This window comes from Drosophila rhopaloa, unplaced genomic scaffold, assembly GCF_018152115.1.
Source record: "Drosophila rhopaloa isolate 14029-0021.01 unplaced genomic scaffold, ASM1815211v1 contig_115, whole genome shotgun sequence".
NCBI lineage: Eukaryota > Metazoa > Arthropoda > Insecta > Diptera > Drosophilidae > Drosophila > Drosophila rhopaloa.
This window is the reverse complement of record NW_025334990.1, coordinates 40,478-58,187: the sequence shown is the minus strand read 5'-3', so window position 1 is coordinate 58,187 and position 17,710 is coordinate 40,478. Positions and strand designations below refer to the sequence as shown.

At 43.9% G+C, this 17,710-nt stretch overlaps 4 protein-coding genes across 9 annotated transcripts; 3 read left to right on the top strand and 1 right to left on the bottom strand.

The window, feature by feature from the left end:
• Window positions 1–66: 66 nt before the first annotated feature.
• Window positions 67–1,800, top strand: LOC108050196 (protein LTV1 homolog). Its single transcript, XM_017131758.2, has 2 exons — window positions 67–172; window positions 232–1,800. Exons 1-2 carry the CDS (start codon window positions 170–172, stop codon window positions 1,699–1,701), a joined length of 1,473 nt encoding a protein of 490 aa, XP_016987247.1. The 5' UTR covers window positions 67–169; the 3' UTR covers window positions 1,702–1,800.
• A 1,519-nt stretch (window positions 1,801–3,319) lies between these two features.
• Window positions 3,320–11,187, top strand: LOC108050190 (glycine receptor subunit alpha-2). 6 transcript variants are annotated; one of them, XM_044461794.1, is made up of 11 exons: window positions 3,438–3,550; window positions 4,992–5,080; window positions 5,175–5,327; window positions 5,864–5,940; window positions 7,461–7,560; window positions 7,639–7,793; window positions 9,209–9,364; window positions 9,420–9,784; window positions 10,422–10,550; window positions 10,628–10,732; window positions 10,888–11,187. In XM_044461794.1, exons 3-11 carry the CDS (start codon window positions 5,266–5,268, stop codon window positions 11,086–11,088), a joined length of 1,350 nt encoding a protein of 449 aa, XP_044317729.1. In that variant the 5' UTR covers window positions 3,438–3,550; window positions 4,992–5,080; window positions 5,175–5,265; the 3' UTR covers window positions 11,089–11,187. The 6 variants fall into 6 exon arrangements, with proteins under 6 accessions (XP_016987241.2, XP_044317729.1, XP_016987240.2 ...); XM_017131752.2 differs by lacking the exons at window positions 3,438–3,550; window positions 4,992–5,080 and adding an exon at window positions 3,320–3,385; XM_017131751.2 differs by lacking the exon at window positions 4,992–5,080.
• A 1,043-nt stretch (window positions 11,188–12,230) lies between these two features.
• LOC108050189 (periodic tryptophan protein 2 homolog) lies at window positions 12,231–16,080 on the bottom strand. The gene is made up of 10 exons (XM_017131748.2): window positions 15,979–16,080; window positions 15,813–15,925; window positions 14,492–15,757; window positions 14,092–14,431; window positions 13,886–14,031; window positions 13,687–13,834; window positions 13,392–13,626; window positions 13,170–13,331; window positions 12,609–12,825; window positions 12,231–12,550 (listed from the first exon to the last, which is right to left on the bottom strand). The coding sequence occupies exons 1-10, from the start codon at window positions 15,994–15,996 to the stop codon at window positions 12,349–12,351; spliced, it is 2,847 nt and encodes a 948-aa protein (XP_016987237.1). The 5' UTR covers window positions 15,997–16,080; the 3' UTR covers window positions 12,231–12,348.
• Window positions 16,081–16,583: 503 nt separating this feature from the next.
• On the top strand, window positions 16,584–17,692 carry LOC108050194 (pre-mRNA-splicing factor Syf2). Its single transcript, XM_017131755.2, has one exon. The coding sequence runs from the start codon at window positions 16,704–16,706 to the stop codon at window positions 17,382–17,384; it is 681 nt and encodes a 226-aa protein (XP_016987244.1). The 5' UTR covers window positions 16,584–16,703; the 3' UTR covers window positions 17,385–17,692.
• The last annotated feature ends 18 nt before the right edge of the window (window positions 17,693–17,710 follow it).

The window sequence follows — 17,710 nt, the reverse complement described above, 5'->3', positions numbered from 1 at the left end:
ATTGTTTGGTGTGACCATTTTTGAAAGAGCGAATGACATCTTGAAAAAACATCGATGATGCCCTGCGATGTTTTGAAATCGTCGATGAAATCGATGTTCTTCCACCTCTATCCAGCAGGCACATGTGTTTCTGCGTATTTACAAAAGATTTCTCAAAAACAATCCAATAATGGTGGGTAAAACACGTAAATCCAGACTAAAGTTCCACTCACTTGCCATCTTCCACCGCAGGTAAAGGGAAAGAAGCCGTACATTGACCGCAAGAAGGCGGTCACCTTCCATTTGGTGCACCGCAGTCAGCACGATCCGCTGGTGACCGACGAGAATGCTCCACAGCGGGTGCTCCTGGAGGCGGCTGCCCGTCAGCAGAAGCCCAAGGATGAACCAGCCGCCGATCCAGCCAAGAAGCAGGAGGAGCTGAAGAAGTTCGGCATCCACTTCGACGACGACTACGACTACATGCAGCACTTGAAGAAGCGCGAGAACGATGTGGTATGGGAGTTCATGGAGAACCCCAATCAGGCCAGGAAACAGCGACCAGATACGGAGAAGCCAGGCCCGGCGCCTAAGCTGGTCCTGCCCAGCTCTGTATTCGCCAGCGAGTTCGAGGAATCCGAGGGCATGCTGAACAAGGCGGCTCCGCAAACTTTGCGACTCGACTGGGATCCTGATGTGGTGGCCGCCTTGGACAGCGATTGCGAGAACGAGGATCTGGAGGATGACTTCGTGATGCAGGCCATGGCTGAGGGCGAATCCGATGACGAGGAGTGGGATGGCGAGGAGGAGGAGGGGTCCGACATGGACTTTGATTCCGACGATCTGAACGAGGAGGAAGACGAGGACGAGCTGATGGATCGCCTGGCGCCGTTGATGCGCGAGCGTCGCTTTGACGACGAGGAGGTCAAGTCGCGCTTCACAGAGTACTCCATGTCCTCCAGCGTGATCCGGCGCAACGAGCAGCTCTCCCTGCTGGACGATCGCTTCGAAAAGTTCTATGCCAGCTACGATGATCCGGAACTGGGCGACCTGGCTCTGGAGGATATCGAGGGCAACTGGCACCAGAAGCACCCTGTTGTGATGCAGTGCTTCAAGGAGTTCAAGAAGAAGGACAAGACCATCGAGTACAACAAGGAGTGGGATCGCGAGCGCATTGAAAAGTATCGGAATGTGGTCGAAGGTGAGCAGGATCCTACGGAGGAGCTGGTGGAGTACGAGGTGGACGACCCTAAGCAGAAGAAATGGGACTGCGAGTCCATACTCTCGACCTACTCGAATATCTACAATCACCCCAAGCTAATCGACGAGCCGCGACGCAGTCGTCGCTCCAGTGCCAGCACAAACCCAGCTCCTATCCAGATCGATCCCAAAACCGGGCTGCCTACGAATGTCCTGCGTGGTGGAGTCGATGGTCAACTGACAGCCAAGGCATTGGCCAATCTGGCCGACGAATCCCCCGATGCCACGGGTCCAAAATCACTTTGCGCCAAATCGGTGATGTCCACATTAAGCGTCCTGTCCATTAGGCCGAAGGACGAATCCCCTGAAGAGAAGAAGGAACGGAAGCGCCTGCTAAAGGACTATCGCAACGAGCGCCGCATCGAAAAGAAGGCCAACACGGAAGCCTTCAAGGAGGAGAAGAAGCGGCAGACGCACGTGAAGATCAACCAGCGAACCAACCAGCAAGGAGCCTCCATTGTCTAGCTTAAGTTCCTGGCTCTTCTTCTCTAGGCTAAAATGTGAATTGTATACACAGTCGTATATATTAAGTGATATCTATAAACGAAAAATTGGATTAACTGACAAACTGTTGCCGTGAATACGGGAATCGTTCATCCGAATTATAGGCAAAAGCCGGGAGTTGGAGTCGGCCCGGGATGTCGCCTTTTGTTGGCGTCATCGTCAGTTGTCAGTTGGCCATTAATCAAAGTGGCCGACTGTGCTGCACGCGCACAGGCTATAAACCGCAACAACTATGCCACATCGAGATACCCTGGAAAAGGACGTTGCGAATGTCCTGCCTGGCGGCAATTAGCCCTAACTGACTGCCTGACTGGCTGGCTGACAACAAGTTCAGTCTAGCGATTCGCGAGCTGCTAACTAGCTCGACGGGCGGACATAAAGCGGAATCAACAGCAAGACAATCGAAGCGAAAATAAAATAAACTCCATTTCATTGTCAGTTGGCGAGCAGCAACAGCAACTACAAGAATGTCATAACAAAGTGGCTTTTTACCTTGCCGTAAGTCCGTATGTACAGCGTGTAGTAGCGCCTACATCAAGTATATGCACGAAATGTCTGTGTCAGTGCGCCACATACTATATATTATAGTCGCAGGCGGTCCTAAAAACGCGATTTGTATTTACACAGCCATATAGAAATTTCCCACGAGGGCTGAGGCCTGGGGGCCATTCAGGCCTCGTTTCCAGCCCTTGGGCACTGGTTACTGGCAGGTGGGGATTCGCTTTGGTGTGGCAGTTGTTCAGTGTTTTGGTTATTTTGTGGAATTTCAAGTCAACTCGCATGCACTTCGTTGGAAAACCCAACCGATGTCAGTCAACACCAACTGTTGGGGATATATCTACAGCCCCCATGAATGCAACTAAATATGTGTTATCTATTTAAAGAATGTCTTTACTTTAAAACTTGAACATTAGAAGATCCAAAATTTCCCAGATCATAAAATCCTTAAGAATAACTTAACCATGTATTCAAACTCTACTGCCTTAAAATCTTAACAAATGTAACTAGCTTTTGCCAATCTTGTATAATTAATCATCATTCGTGCATAGAATTAAAAATATATGATTTCAACAAGGACTTCACTTAAATCAAAGATCACAAAACTAGGGATTTTAGATAAAGAAATTCAGTAAATATTGTAATGCTACGATGATGATTATTACTAACCAATAGTAATACTTAACGTTTCTGAATAAATTAACCATAATACGTTGAATGATATGTGACAGCTTTTGGTACCAGCGTATTTATTTGATCATTCTCGTATGGAGATGGGGTGTGGGAATTAGAAAATCCCAAACACACTTCCAGGGAACCCAACACCAATTTGCGAGCGAGCCGCGGCTCTTGCCCATGCAATCGTCGTCCTTCCAGACCCCCCAGTACCCAGTGCCCAGCACCCAGTACGTATTCCGAGCCCCCGAACCCAACTCCCATCATTGTAAGTGGAAACCCGTTACAGTTGGTTGTCGTGCCTGAGCCTCCATTGAACGTTGGGGGATTTTTTCGTATGTCGTATTAAAGTTGGCAAGGCGAGCGGCCAAGAAATTCGCGTATTTTCACAGCTCAGTTCCGTTCCGTTCAGTTCAGTTTAGTTCCTGAGCGAAGGCGAACGGATTCGGGCGCGCGTCGTTCCCGCAGCGCGGTAATTCCCCATATAATATCTGAATAATACAATAAGCCCTGGGATATGATGGGTGTACTGTGGAGTTCGCGTGAGGCGGGCGTTAAAGTCGCGCAATTCTAGGACGTTTTCGGAAATGGAACCCCCGCTGGAGCATTAATAAATGCCACTAACTACATAATTAATGTAATTGCTGGGGACGGCTGTCTCGATGATCGAAAATCCTGCTTTATATAACAAAACACGGCGGCATGTTGGGGCATTTAGAAGTTCCATTAATATTAATCCAACGTGGATCTTTGAACAAAGCCGCACGGCAGGATCCTCCGCATGAATATTAATGGGTTTTGGCTCTCAGCTCAGCTAGTGCGTGTTTTCAATCAAAGTGAAGTCGAACGTGTAGAAAAGTATCTGTGAGATTAACGTTATGACATATGGTGTGAGTGATTTAGGCATTCCTGTCCAAGATCCATATCTGTGTGTGCCCACACCACTTGAGGCCGGGTTCAGCCGGATACGGTTCATCTCACGATCTGCATACACTCGCAGATATATATATATACTATCTATATGGTCGTTTGAGCGCTGGCAGATCTGGAAGTGGAATTTTTAATTTGCGAAAAAGTACCCATTGCCATTGCCAATGTCAGCCGCAGAAAGTAATTTATAGGAAGTGGATGTCCAGGCAATTATGTGTGTGCTGCTGGCCAGGAAGCCTGCAATTGAAACCCTCGATCTGTCCATTCCATCTCCCCGCGGATCGCCGGCCACATTTTCCAGATATCGGTCGCATAAATAGTCGCATAGATTGAGCTGTTACACCGGCCACCGTAAAAGCTGTCTGTCTGTTCAGCGACTTAAGTAAAATTGGCACGCGATTCAATTGAATCTTGGCGAGAAGTGTGCTGTGTGCCCTGTGCTGGGGCAATTACCAGAGCACCAGTATTATGCCATGCCTTGACCGCTGGCGGAGCTCCTCCTCCGTCCCAGTTCCTTCCTCCAGCCCCTTCCGCGTCCACGGCTGCAGTGGAAATTCGTTAGCTTGAACCATCATCCGCCACTAGAAATCATAGTAAAATTACCTTACTTTTCAAACTGGCAATTAAGTATCTCTTATCAAAAACCCTAGGACATATTTTTTCTTCCTTAAATAATCAGCGATTGAAACTTATATCACAACCAATAACCTCTTTAATGTATCCTTTGTTTTTTTGTTGACTTCAATGTGAATACAATTTTGATCCACTGTCTTATAAATGTTAAATGTTTTTCTTAAGAGTATTAAATGCATGCGTTAGGAAAGAATTTGACATAAAGCTTAGTCACCTTCAAAAATGGCGAGTTCAAGCTAGAGAGTTCCGACTGTAGATATCAGTTTACGGTCGCAATCCGCAATCGCACGCCCACACAACCGGGCGTGGAATCTACATATCACAGATGCGGATACAGATACTCGGATCTAGATGAGCACTCTTTCGCCACCAGAGCTCGGCTCTTGTTTATTCGAGTTCCGAACAGCAGCCGAGCCGGAGGCAAAACCTAGCGGATAACGATAACCCAACCAGGACCCACTCTTTATACGATCTCTGCTCTCTCTCTATATATCGTATATATATCTTTTGTTCAGTGTTTGTGTCGTGCAAAAGTGAAAGCCCCAAAAATAATAAAAAAAAAAAAACAGCCAGGGAGCAAAGCAAAACCAAATCAAAACAAAATGTAAGAGTAGACCGCAAAGTGCGAAAGAAATTGAAATAAAAATACACAAAAAGGCAACAACCCAATGCAAATGATCGAAAATATTGTGTTACAGAAACCGAATTATGAAATTCCCACGTCGGTGTAAAGTGAGATGATTTGAGGTCTGTGTTACAAATCCTTTCCCGTGCCGTCGTCCCAACATCATGCTCGACAAATTCAACACACACGCATTCATATCGTTTGGACTGGGATTCATACTGATGTGGTAAGCTCTAGTTACTGCCACTCCTGCTCCTGCTCCTGCTTCTGCTCCGATCCATTTCCTTTCCATCTGGAGCTCTGAGACTCCAAGTGCAACCCCCACTTATCCCAGACCCAGAATCGTTTCCAGTTCAAGGGGAACCTTCGTATAGTACTGCCAAATGCAAAATCGGTTCGGTTCGGTTCTGTTCTGTTTCGGTTCGAAATACCCGTAGCAAGGTCAATTGGATCACAGTCAAATGAGAATCCTGCACGGCATATACGGCCGATTGGAAAGGAGGAAACTAATATTATTCCCCTGCCAGGAGGTTAAACGGCGGAACAGAATCGAATCGAAGCCCCCGGCCAGCACGAAGGAAGTTAATTTCAAATTCAGACTTAAATTGACAAAGTTTGCTACAGTTGCATGTGGCAGACATCAGGCCCAGAGACCTGAAGCCCCCCATCCCTCAATTAGGGGGTTTCCCCGACCAACCTACACCCCGCAAAAAAGGACTGCATTTGAATTTCCCCCTTTGTTTTGTGCTGCTCATTTTGCAGGCTGAGCGAAGCCACGGAAGCCCACATGAACTACACAGCCAAGCCGCGAGTAGTTCTTCCGCCTAATTATGTCAAGGGTAAGTTGAACTAAACCTATACCTCCTATACCTCCTGTGCCCATACCATACCCCCTAATCCCGCCCATCTGAAAGGCCCACTACAATTGTTACGGACTGAAAATCGTACTCCTCGGAGGTGTCCTTTTCGATGCGGTCTCCTTTTGTTTTTAATTGCTCCGGATTGCCCCCACTTTTTTTGCTTTGTGATTTCTGATTTGTTTGCACCATGAAACCACCAGCCATGGATATGGATATGCGTGTTCGGGTTTTTCCTTCACTGTTTCTTCCTTTCCCCTGTTTGATTTTTTTCTCTCTGTTCATTTCGTGACGCGGCGAGTTTCAGGGCCTCCGTCTATGGCATACTGGGTTAGGGTTACGGGGCTCCCCAGTCTCCCCGGTGGGACTTTGACGTCATCCGGCATTACGATCGATTAAAATCAAAATAACATTTACCGGCGTCAACTGCCTGTTAAAATTACCGAAGAATTTGTGTAATCTGCAGATCTAAAGGAGAGCTCACATTAAAGTTCAATTACTACATAAATATTGTAATGCTTAAAGTAAACTTTCCTGAGTTCAACCTGAGTGCATCTACACCCTATATATATTTACTTGGGCATATGAAAGTCGTTCCTAGCCATAAGTGCATATATTATTTATCCTTGTTCTCGTTTAACCTTTTACAAGTTTAATTTAACCTATAAAGTCTAAAGTTCACTAAACTCAAGCTTGACCACAAATTAAAGCATTTAAATACATTTTGTGCTGCTCAATTAAAAAACACAGCAACTGTTGAATAATAAATCTTTCACAAGATAAATTGAGAACAAACATGATTATCCAATCAATAATGTTGTTATGCCAATTAGTAAGAATTGTTTTTAACAGTTCTGCACACTCAAATTTTAAATTTATTGTCATGTTTCAATGATTACCACAGTTAAAGGCTGTTTTATTTTTTATTTTTTTTTTCTGCTCCAATATATTGAAGTGTATAATTTTGATTTAATGGCAATGAAATGAGATAGACATTCGTAGTTTAAAAATTCTAAACTCCTTAAGATAATCCTTGTTGAGATAGTCCTAACTTATTAGACTATATAGATTATTAGTAGATTATTAGAACAAAAATGTAAATGCAACTAGATTTTCTTGAGTCCAATAAAATTAAAACGCTTACTTTAAGCTTATGCAATAGCTGCATTTGTTTGCAAGAGGCCACCCGCGAAGGTATGAATAATTTACCGAAATTACCTAGAGGCGTGTACTCTTCATTTGAGGCAATTGCTGGAGCTAATCAACACCTTTATTTCTATCGATTTTCGACGGTTGTGTAATACGCATTAGGACCCTGAACTTGGCGAGAAGTCGTAGTGAAAGTCCTCTGGTTTTAGGAACCCCTATCCCCTTACCCCCTTGAAATGAATTCGCGCACGAAAGTTTTGCAAAGGGGCGAGAAGTCATTCGTGAATTTATTTCTCGAATAAACTGTTCACACCAAACGTGGGCTAACCGGAGATCGCCTTGATTTATTGCAGAGATACGGCCGCCCTCGAAGAAGGGCTCCCCAGTGATAGTAGACTTTAGCATATTCGTTGTAGATATTAACTCAATTAACGTAGAGGATATGGACTTTAGGTAAGTGGCCGCGTATCTGGAGAGACCTCAATCGGGAGATCGTAATGGAGCATATAGCAATACTGTGTACATTTTCAGAGTAGACATGTTTATACATCAGCGCTGGCTGGAGTCGCGTCTGGAGATCCCAGATGACATCTTCGAGGAGGGCGACGACTATGTGACGCTGCTTCCAGAGGTCTTTGAGAATTTTTGGCAGCCGGACCCGTACTTTCTCAATTCCAAGATTGCCGGTACGTCCACCCCCAAAGCATTATAGATATAGTCAAAGCTTGATGTTCGAGTAGCCTGTGTGTCGATGTGTTTTTACGTATCTTGGACTGGGATTCATGCACTTTGTCCAGCTGAGCTCATCACTTATGTGTCTAATTTAACTCTCTAACTCTGGACCGTTTGTATATAGTAACGAATTACTTTGTTTTCCTTTGTTTGTTTGTTTTTCCTAATCCACCGGTTACTCTACCGACTAACAAATCCCGAACTAACAATACCGATACTTCTGCATAGGATACGGAAGTCCATATGTTGCGTCCACTTCCATGCTACGCAATAAGGGCGAAAGAGATTCGAAAAACTTTCATCTAAAGAAAGATATAAGTATATCAAAAATGACTCTAGATCTGTGTTTGCCACTTTTGTGTTTTGCCAAAATCCATTGAAATCGATATATCAGTATCAGTATCAGTATCAGCGCATACCTTCCATCCAATGTATCCTGTATATTTAACATTCTCCGAAATCTATCTATACCGACTACGTATTGGGCCGATTTGAATGAATTCTCGTGCCATATAGTCCTTTGTGTGTATATATATCCATACATCCCATTCCTAGCGAACAACCGAGTGTATATTTAAGTTTTTTTTATAATTTCCCAACACAATACCGGACCCGCCCACTCGCGGCTCTCATTACACGCACGAAATCCATTCCGGTTCCAATGCCATGGTCAAACAGGACACTCCAATCCACCGTAGAGCTACCCGTACACCTCAACCCCCTGACCATCGCCCACGCTCCAATCGAAAATGAAAATTTGCAGTTGCACCCGGAGACCTGATAAGATCTCACCTTGGAATCACGTGGGCAAATTCGTTTTTTCCTTTTTTGGTTGCCATTGTCAACATTAACAAAACAAAAATCGATTGCAATTCGGTCAAGCTTTTTATAAATATATATTCGTTGTCACGATTTGTTTAACACCACAAGTTAATGGGTTGTATAGTATATTGTTATTTATATTAAGGTAAATAAATCTTTTTTTAAAGATTGTTTTTTCAGTTAAAGTTATGTTACTAGTTATACAACCACTCGTTTTATCATTTTTTTAAGAGTTCCTATTTCGGTATTGTTTCTTAGTACTTATATTAACACACACGTTATTATTAATATCCATTTGTATGTATTATTGTATAATGTATTATTTATCCACCCATTTCAACCAAAACTCATTCGTCAGTAGAGTGTCGCGCTTAAACATAGACATAAGGTGATCACGATCACGGCACCACCTATTGAGCCACGAATTCACTGAACCACCACCGAAATGAGCAAAGAAATGAGTCTATCGATGCCAATGCCATAGTTCTAATCAAAACCCATTTGTTCCGCATCTCTGCAACGTCTTCTCGATGTCTTTTCGTTGTAGAAATAGCGACATTGACCCACAAGTTCACGTCGGTGACGCTCTACAAGAACAAGACGGTGCGCTACGCCGCCCGGATGCACGCGATCATCGCCTGCCAGATGGAGTTCCAGCTCTACCCCATGGACATCCAGGTGTGTCCCATCTACATCGAGAGCTGTAAGTGTTCCAGCCCCTGATCCACAGATTTATATAACGCAAGTTCCCCCCGAAGTCTCGTCAAACAACCAGAAGGTGAAGCTGCGCTGGTCCGACTCCGGCGTCACCCTCAATCCGGAGCTGAAGTTGCTGCAGTATAATCTGGGCCAGCCCTTGGAGCTGGAGGAGAGCGACGGCTACATGCCGGAGAAGGTGGGGAACTTCTCCCGCCTCACCGTGTACTTCCGCTTCGAGCGCCAGATTGGCCACCACCTCATCCAGACCTTCGCCCCCTCCTCGCTGGTCGTGATGCTCTCTTGGTTCAGTTTCTGGTTGGGATTGGACGCCATTCCGGGACGCGTCACGCTCCTGGTGACATGCATGCTGACCCTGGTCACCATGTTCACGGGTGCCGACATTCCGCCGGTGGCCTACGTAAAGGTGAGTTCCAACGACTTCTGAACTTCAACATTTTTCTGTTGATTTTGTGATGAAATTCATTGGGATTAGAGAAACATTTGTTAATGATTAAATTAAAAAAAAAATAGTACCGCTTTTTCAATGTGTTGTTAAGTTTTGAGAGTTCAGTGGCAGTTTTGGAAACATTAACTTTGTCAATATCATGATAAAGTTTATCACAACAAAAACTCTCAGCTAGGGGCACGAATTACAAACTATAACCTTAACCTATTATGATTAACCTATATTAACATAAAGTACCTAATGAAGAGCTCCGAAAAAACTAAAAAAAAAAATATGCGCAATACAAACATGGAAAACCAAAAAACATTTTCCTACAATCAAAATCCTAGAATTATATATGAATATTCAATATGCCTTTAAAGATGTTTCCCTTGGCAAGCCTTTTGTAAATTATGTATAAAAAAATTTAGATTAGGTATTTAATTTGCCAAAAAAATCGAGAACGGAAGCAAACTTCGGCAACCCGAAGTTTCAACACCCTTTCACGGTGTCTTCTTACAAAATTGTGTAAAATTACTGCCAATTCGGATGCAGGCAAATATGTTCTTATTTGGAATATACTTTTAAATATATGTTTAAATATCTTTCGTTTCAGGCCCTGGACCTCTGGATGGCCGGCTGCATGCTGTCCGTGTTCGCCGCTCTGGCCGAGTTCGTGGTGGTGAAAGTGCTGGACGTGCAGTACCAGTACCAGGTGAACCGCATACCCAAGGTACTGCCCATGGTAAGGCAGCGGAGGGGATTTCGCTTTAATAAGTAATGCCACCTTCTTGTCGTTCCTATTTTCTTTGACTTGCGTAGCGCATCAGCAACATGGAGAAGGGTCAGTGTGCGACGGTGGCCAGCTGGGAAGGAGGAGCGGTGCGCTCGCGGAAAGCCACCCAGACGCCCACGACGCCGGGCCAGGTGAGCTACTAACTGATATGCGGGGAACTAGTGCACCTGTCACGTCCACACATCAAATTGGCAATTGAATGGGTCTAATTGGGTGTACAGTCTTTAACCATATTCCAAAAAAGATAATATATCCCTTCATACATTTCGTTGCAACTGCTTTATAGACCTCACTGCAGGGGAATGGTGGACCACCCAAGCCGGCAAGGCGTCAGAGCCTTTTATCTGTGGCCTGGACGGATACGGATACTGGCGTGGAGAAGATCATGTGGCGAGAGATCGACAAGGTGTCCCGCGCCGTATTCCCCATCCTGTTCTTCGTTTTCGTGCTCCTGTACTGGCCGATACTGCTGATGAAGTCGTCCTAGGATTTGGGGAGCTCCAGACTGCACATGTCTGGACTCCGTTAAAAAGTCGAAAGGAAGCGAATCAGATGATGGAACTACAACTGAACTGGATTTGGTGCCCAAGTGCAATGCCAGAGACCCCGTGTCTTTGGATCTTAATACCTGCAAGAGAGCTACACAACTCGCTCTCTGTCATCGAAGTACAAGAAACGGCAAGGAATGTCTACAGTTACCTACAAAAGTGCGTGTAAGGGTATTCTACTATTACTACACCTAAATCGGGTACATCGAATGGAATGTACTGAGTATAGCTTAGATGTCGACTATTTGCTCACGGAGAAAGTATTGTTCATTTGAGTATTTGCTTTGTACAAATCCGATCTTGTATTCAACGATACCGACAGCTCCCCTATATTATTATTTAAATCTTTGCCACGAACGAATAACTATATATTTGTCAGACACCACGCACTCACACCGGGTTATAAGCTTCAGCTACTCTAGGGATTATCATCGAGTTACCAAATTTAAATTTAGTTTTGCCTTACATACACCGGATATTGATCAAATGTATATCACTGTGCTAGTGACAATACCCCCAATCGAAAGGGTTGTCCCTACTTTGAAAGTATACACTCTCTACAACTGCGAGCTACACGCATAAATCATACATTTTCTGGCAAACGATTTTAATTCTACTTTTGTATTAGGCTTAAGCAAAACAGCCAAGACATGGAATTGGTGCTTTACGGAGATAATAATACGACGGCCTCTAAGGATATTTGGATTGTAAATATGAAACGAATAGTGAATGCTTTTAGAGATTTTTACATATTTAGAATTATTAACCCATTATAGCGCATTTTAATGCAAACATTAGAGCTGTGGCTTTTACATCTAATACTAAAATTGACCTGTAATTCAAACAGCGCACATCAGGCAGAATTTTTGAAAATATAAACATATATATTTGTTAAGCTAAATCGAGTTTATATTTGATATGAAAATACGGACACAATGTAAATATATTACATCACTATTATATTATATTTATCTAGGACTGTAACTGCTATACCAAGTTAAGTTTATATAATATCTATATTCTTTCCATCTTTTAAGTTATGTTGTTCACTCAGCTATTCATAGTTCAGTGAACCCTCTAATAATGTTATCGAAAAGCTTTAAATTTATTCTTAATAAAAGACAAGGCGCGTAAATCTATCAAACAAACTAATGATTGGTTTTGGTAACAGGAGTGATAAAACGTTGGATATACAACTCCTAAACGTCTTCTTCTGATTCACTGGCACTCTCTTCCTCATCGCTGAATTGCGACTGCCCATCCTCGTCATTCTTTGCCCTGATCAGTAGCATTTCTTCATCACTGTCATCCTCCTTGGCATTTGTTTTGTCCTCATTTTCCTTCTCAAATTTATCAGCTCTGTCTAAAAGTACTCTCAACGTATACTTGTTATAGTCGCAGCTAAAAAGTAAACGAGGTTTAGTTAAATTTGTTCACGGAAGGGTATGGTTATTCTTACATTTTATTGAGCATTTCGTACTTCCTGGAAAGAACCTCGTGAAGGGCCAGCAATCCCGTGTGCTGAAAAACTCCATCCTGGTTTCCGTGTTTGGTCAGCAGGCAGCAGCTCCACTGCAAATAGAACTCGATGTGCGGCGTGGACTGGAGATGGCGGGCCAATTGTTGCAGCAGTCGCTGGGCAAACTCCTGCGACAGATCCGCACAAACAAGTTCGACTGAAAAAAAGGAAAGGAGCAAGGACTCAGTATGCATGCAATGCAGACACGTGCTGAAAGAGCTCTTTATGGCCACCCATTTGCATGTAGTGTATAATACGTATGCAAGTTGTATTGGAAGGGGTTATTAACCAAGGTAAGCGCTAGGACGAGGACCTTGAAACTGTTTATTAACACAGCAAAAGTGCAAATTTGCACATTCGATCGGAGAACGGAGTCAGGGCAAAGGCGACCTCCCCAACGGAGTGTGTCGCAGCTATTTTTAGTAGCGGCAAAACTGAAGGTTGCCAAAACTGACAAGGACTGGCCCCTAAATGCAGTAGGCTATTTAGCATTTCACTTACTGTCCTTATACGGCACTCTCTCTAGCACTAGGGCAATCAAATTGGGCTCGTTTAGCTTCAGGGACATGACCAGCGCCTTGGTGTAATTCTGCTTTTTCAGGGATTCGTGAACCGCTTTCGGTGTGACTTCCAGCGATAGGTCAAATGGATCGAAGACAACGCCTGAGGAAAAAAATTATTGATTTGAATAACATTCACAACGCAAATACTACTATATATTACCCTTATCTAAAGCATATATACAGAGTCCCTCCGTTCCTGCAGCAGCAAATGCCTGACCCGTGGGTGAGAACTTGACGGAGAACACTCTAACCTCCTGCTGAAATCGTCTGGAGGACATGTCACCACTGCGAACTCCAGGCAATCTAATGGCCACTTTCCCACCCTCCAGCTCTTCACGGTCTTCCACCAGTGCCATGTTACCAAACTCACTTAAATGTTTACGACTAATGAAGTCCTGTCAAATTAAAATCAAATTAAGTTTCAGTAGAAATATTTAATTTTTGTAAGTACTTACATTAAGACCGTCCAAGCTGTGGTTCTGTGTGATTTCGAATTTCTTCAGAAGTATAGCCTCCCTGACATGATATATACAGATGTTGGCCGACTTGCCGGCAGCCAGTATGCACTCTCCATCCGCAGAATACTCTATAGTGGAAAAATAACTAACAGAAAAATATATAAAAATATTATCTATAAATCTCAAGGCTACTCACTTGGCTTGCGCATTCTTTTTCGCTGTTATTATATCGGTTTCCAGGCGTCCCCCGCTAAGATCATTGCGACCCTCTATGCTAGTCACTTGGCCCGCTGATTTGATGTCAAAAATGGTTATATTACCACTCAGAGTGGCTACGGCAATCTGAAAATTTCAGAATGATAAATTGTCAAAAATAAGAAATGATTTTGCAGACACACTTACCTCCTCACCACTGGGACTGAAAGTCACATTTGTTACATCTGAGACTGCATCGATAGTTTCGTGCTCGCTGTTGCTTTCCAGACAGTTCCAGATCTTAACGGTTTTGTCCCAAGAACCAGACACCAAAGTGGATGATGTGGCCACTGGGGAGAATGCCAGGGAAACAACAGGACCCTCATGGCCACTGATGATCTCCAGCAACTTGCCCGTCTTAACTGACCAGAGAAATATGTCGAATACGTCCTGCCCACCAGCTACAACCAGTTCGCCTGAGTAATCAACAGCCACGCAGGAAAACTGAGCAGGACTCGGTGATGTGAAGGTCCTAAAGTTGCGGTACCTGAAAGGGAAAATAGGCGATTATTTTACATTTGTTTTTAAGATTTAATGAAAAACCCGCCTGTTCACATCAAATGCGCGCACTGTGCCATCTAGAGAGCTGCTAACCAGAAACTTCTTGTTCCTGCTAAACTGAATGCCAGTCACTCCACTTGTGTGCTCGCTGAAAGTGACAAAACAAAAGCTGCTCTGCGTGTTCCACAACTTCACCTTAGAGTCCTCGCCACCGGTGGCAATGAATTGACCATCCGAGGAGTAGGCAATACACGTCATCTCACTGCTGTGCCCCTGCTGCTTCATAATGTACTGTTCGCTCTGCCACTCCCACACCAGAAGCTGGCCAATCTCCCGGGAAGCCAACGCCACCCAGTCACCGGTGCAGTTGAAGAGGGCCGCCGAAATTGGATAGTCAGAGATGCTCAGCGAGTGGATCATGTTAACGTCGGGCAGTTCGTAAAGGTAGAAGGCTCCGGAACTAAAGGCGACCACCAGAACCTTGGTGCGAGTGTTGTAGTTAGCTGCCGTCAGCTGCACATCTCGCTGCTCCTTGCGCGGCTCATCGGCTAAATAATGGCGGGTTAGTTTCTTGTAGAAGAAGGGATGTTCCTTCTTTTCTGCCTCATCCTTTAGCTCGTTAACATCATCGCCTATTTTTGAAGACTCCTCCTTAACAACTTCCTTTTCGACCACATTTTCAACGTCATCTTCGGACTCATTTTCGGAATCGGCCTTTTTGACCCTTTTTCTTTGAGAAAGATCACTTGCCGGCCTCTCCGCATCCTCCAAATCGGAAGGAGCCATGCTGCATTCCCACAAACATAGCTGACCATTGCGACTTATGGTGTTTAAATGCAAACTGTTCGCCTCAAAGAAACATGCCACAATGGCATCCGTGTGGCCACTCAGGTTGTAGGTGCGGAAGTTCTTCGTATAGTTAATGGCGCAGATTTTGGTGGAGCTATCCCGACAACCAATAGCCAAGAGCCGAGAGTCCGAGGACCAGTCCAGCCATGTGACGTCGTCGTAGCCGCCTAGGAATCTCCGCCGCAGCACGAATGGATTGTATTCTCCAGTGATCTCACCCGGGGCACAGAATATTAGCACTATGTTCTGGACAGCCACGGCGAAAAATGCTCCATTGGGACTAAAGCAGATGCACTGGACGCCCGTTTGGAACTTGTGCCGATGTATCACTGTGCAGGACATCATGCTGATAAGCTGTGCCTCTCCTTTTTCGTTGACCGCAATGAGCAGACTTCCATCTGGGGAAAGAGCTAGATTCGTGTAGTTATATCTCGATTCCAGGGACAGGGTTCGAGATTTGTTGCTACGGAAAAGCTTAATATATTACAGATATCCTTAGGTAATGAGCAGTAACTCACTTTTTTAAATCGTAAACCGTAATCCTATTGCCAACCGGACTGATAACTGAATTTCCATCTGGAGTGAAGACCAAGTTTCCATTGCGATATATTGTGCCCAACAGGTTGGAAAACTGTGACACCATATGATTAGTGATTGTTAAAATCGATCGTAATATAAACTTACTTTATAAGAAAACTTCATTTTACGGCTGGTTTTAAGCGAAAACCACGAGTAAAAATATAAACAAAAACTCCCGCACGTGTTAAGGTAAACAGCATATGAAGCTGAAATCACACTAACGCGTTTGCAAATACCACCACACAGTATATATCGGATAGGCGACAGCAAACGGTGATCCAGACTAGTCACGAAAGTTGCAAAGTCGAAGCTACTTGAAAGGAACCCAGTATAATTTTTAACGAAAACCAACCAAAAAATAAAGATAAAAATAGGCAGTTAATAGGTTTTTAGCGCCTACAAATTTTGATAATAAATAATAATACTATACATATTCTATGGTTTACAAAAATGTATATAACTTAGTAATTAAAATTTCGGTCAAAAAACTAAAATTTGTTTTTAAATTTTGGTCTCAGCTAAACAAATAGTTTTAATCACAATTAGTTAAATTCTTGTCTTAATTGCTTTATTGGTCACTAATGCCGTATCTTTTAAGTAGCGTATTTAGCTATAACGTTAAGTAAAATTTTTTCTATTTTCATCACTTTAGCCTTTTTAGCTGTTATTCACTGTAACAAAAAAGAATTGCCAGTTAAGCGAAACAGCTGATTTTCTTGGTGCTGCCAACGCGTTTTAAGCCCACAAAGCAAGCTCGAAAAAAACAAAGATAAACAACGTAAAATCACGAAATTTCGAGCAGAATAACCAGTTTCTCAAACAAAAACGCAATGGAAACGACCAAAACGGCTGCGGAGAAGCTGGCGGAGCGCAAGGCGCGCTTGCTGGAGTTGCACAAGAAGCGGCAGGAGGCGCGGACGGACAACCACCAGGAAGTGGTGGCAGAGGACGCCCGCAAGAAGCTGCCAAAGAACTGGGAAGCACGTAAGCGCCAGGCGGAGTGGATTCTGGCGGACGACAAGGCGCGCTCAGATGCACAGGCCGCTGGCAAGGATTACGAACGCCTAAAGCTTCTCGAGGTTTCGGCGGTGGATGCGGATCGCATCGAGAAAAAGAAGAAGCGCAAGGACAATCCGGACTTGGGTTTCTCCACCTACGAAGCCCAGACGGCCAGGCAGTACAGTCGATTGGTCAAGAGCATGCCCACCCGCGACATGGCCAAATATGAAAGGCAAAAGGAGGCGCTCGGTGAAGCCTTCTACGGCGGTGCTCACACCACATTGCATTCAAGAACGAAGGACACTCCTGGTGCCATTAATAACATGGTGCAGGACCTGGAGCAGCAAATCGAGCGTCGTAAGAAGTACTCCCGCAGACGAATCTACAACGACGACGCGGACGTGGACTTCATCAACGAGCGAAACTCCAAGTTCAACAAGAAGCTGGACCGATTCTACAGCGAGCATACGGCGGAAATCAAACAGAATCTGGAGCGCGGAACAGCTATCTAACTTTAGTCTTTCATTTAGTAATTTTAAGATCAGAATCCGAAATGTACCTAATTTACTTTGTGTTCATATAATTGTTGTATTTCCCAGGGCTTACCGCTCTTAAAAATCAAAAAATAGACAATTTTCATGAATTTTTCATACGAAAACTAACAAACTTTTTTATACGATTATTACAACAACTAAAAGATCAAACAAACATGTAAAATGCAATAGGTTCTCAGTAAATTTTTTTCGGATCGATTTGAAATTTTAAGGATATTTTCTCTTCTGATGGTTAAAAATAAAAAAAAAAAAACTTATGGATCGAGTTGGCAGCTTTGCTTCTT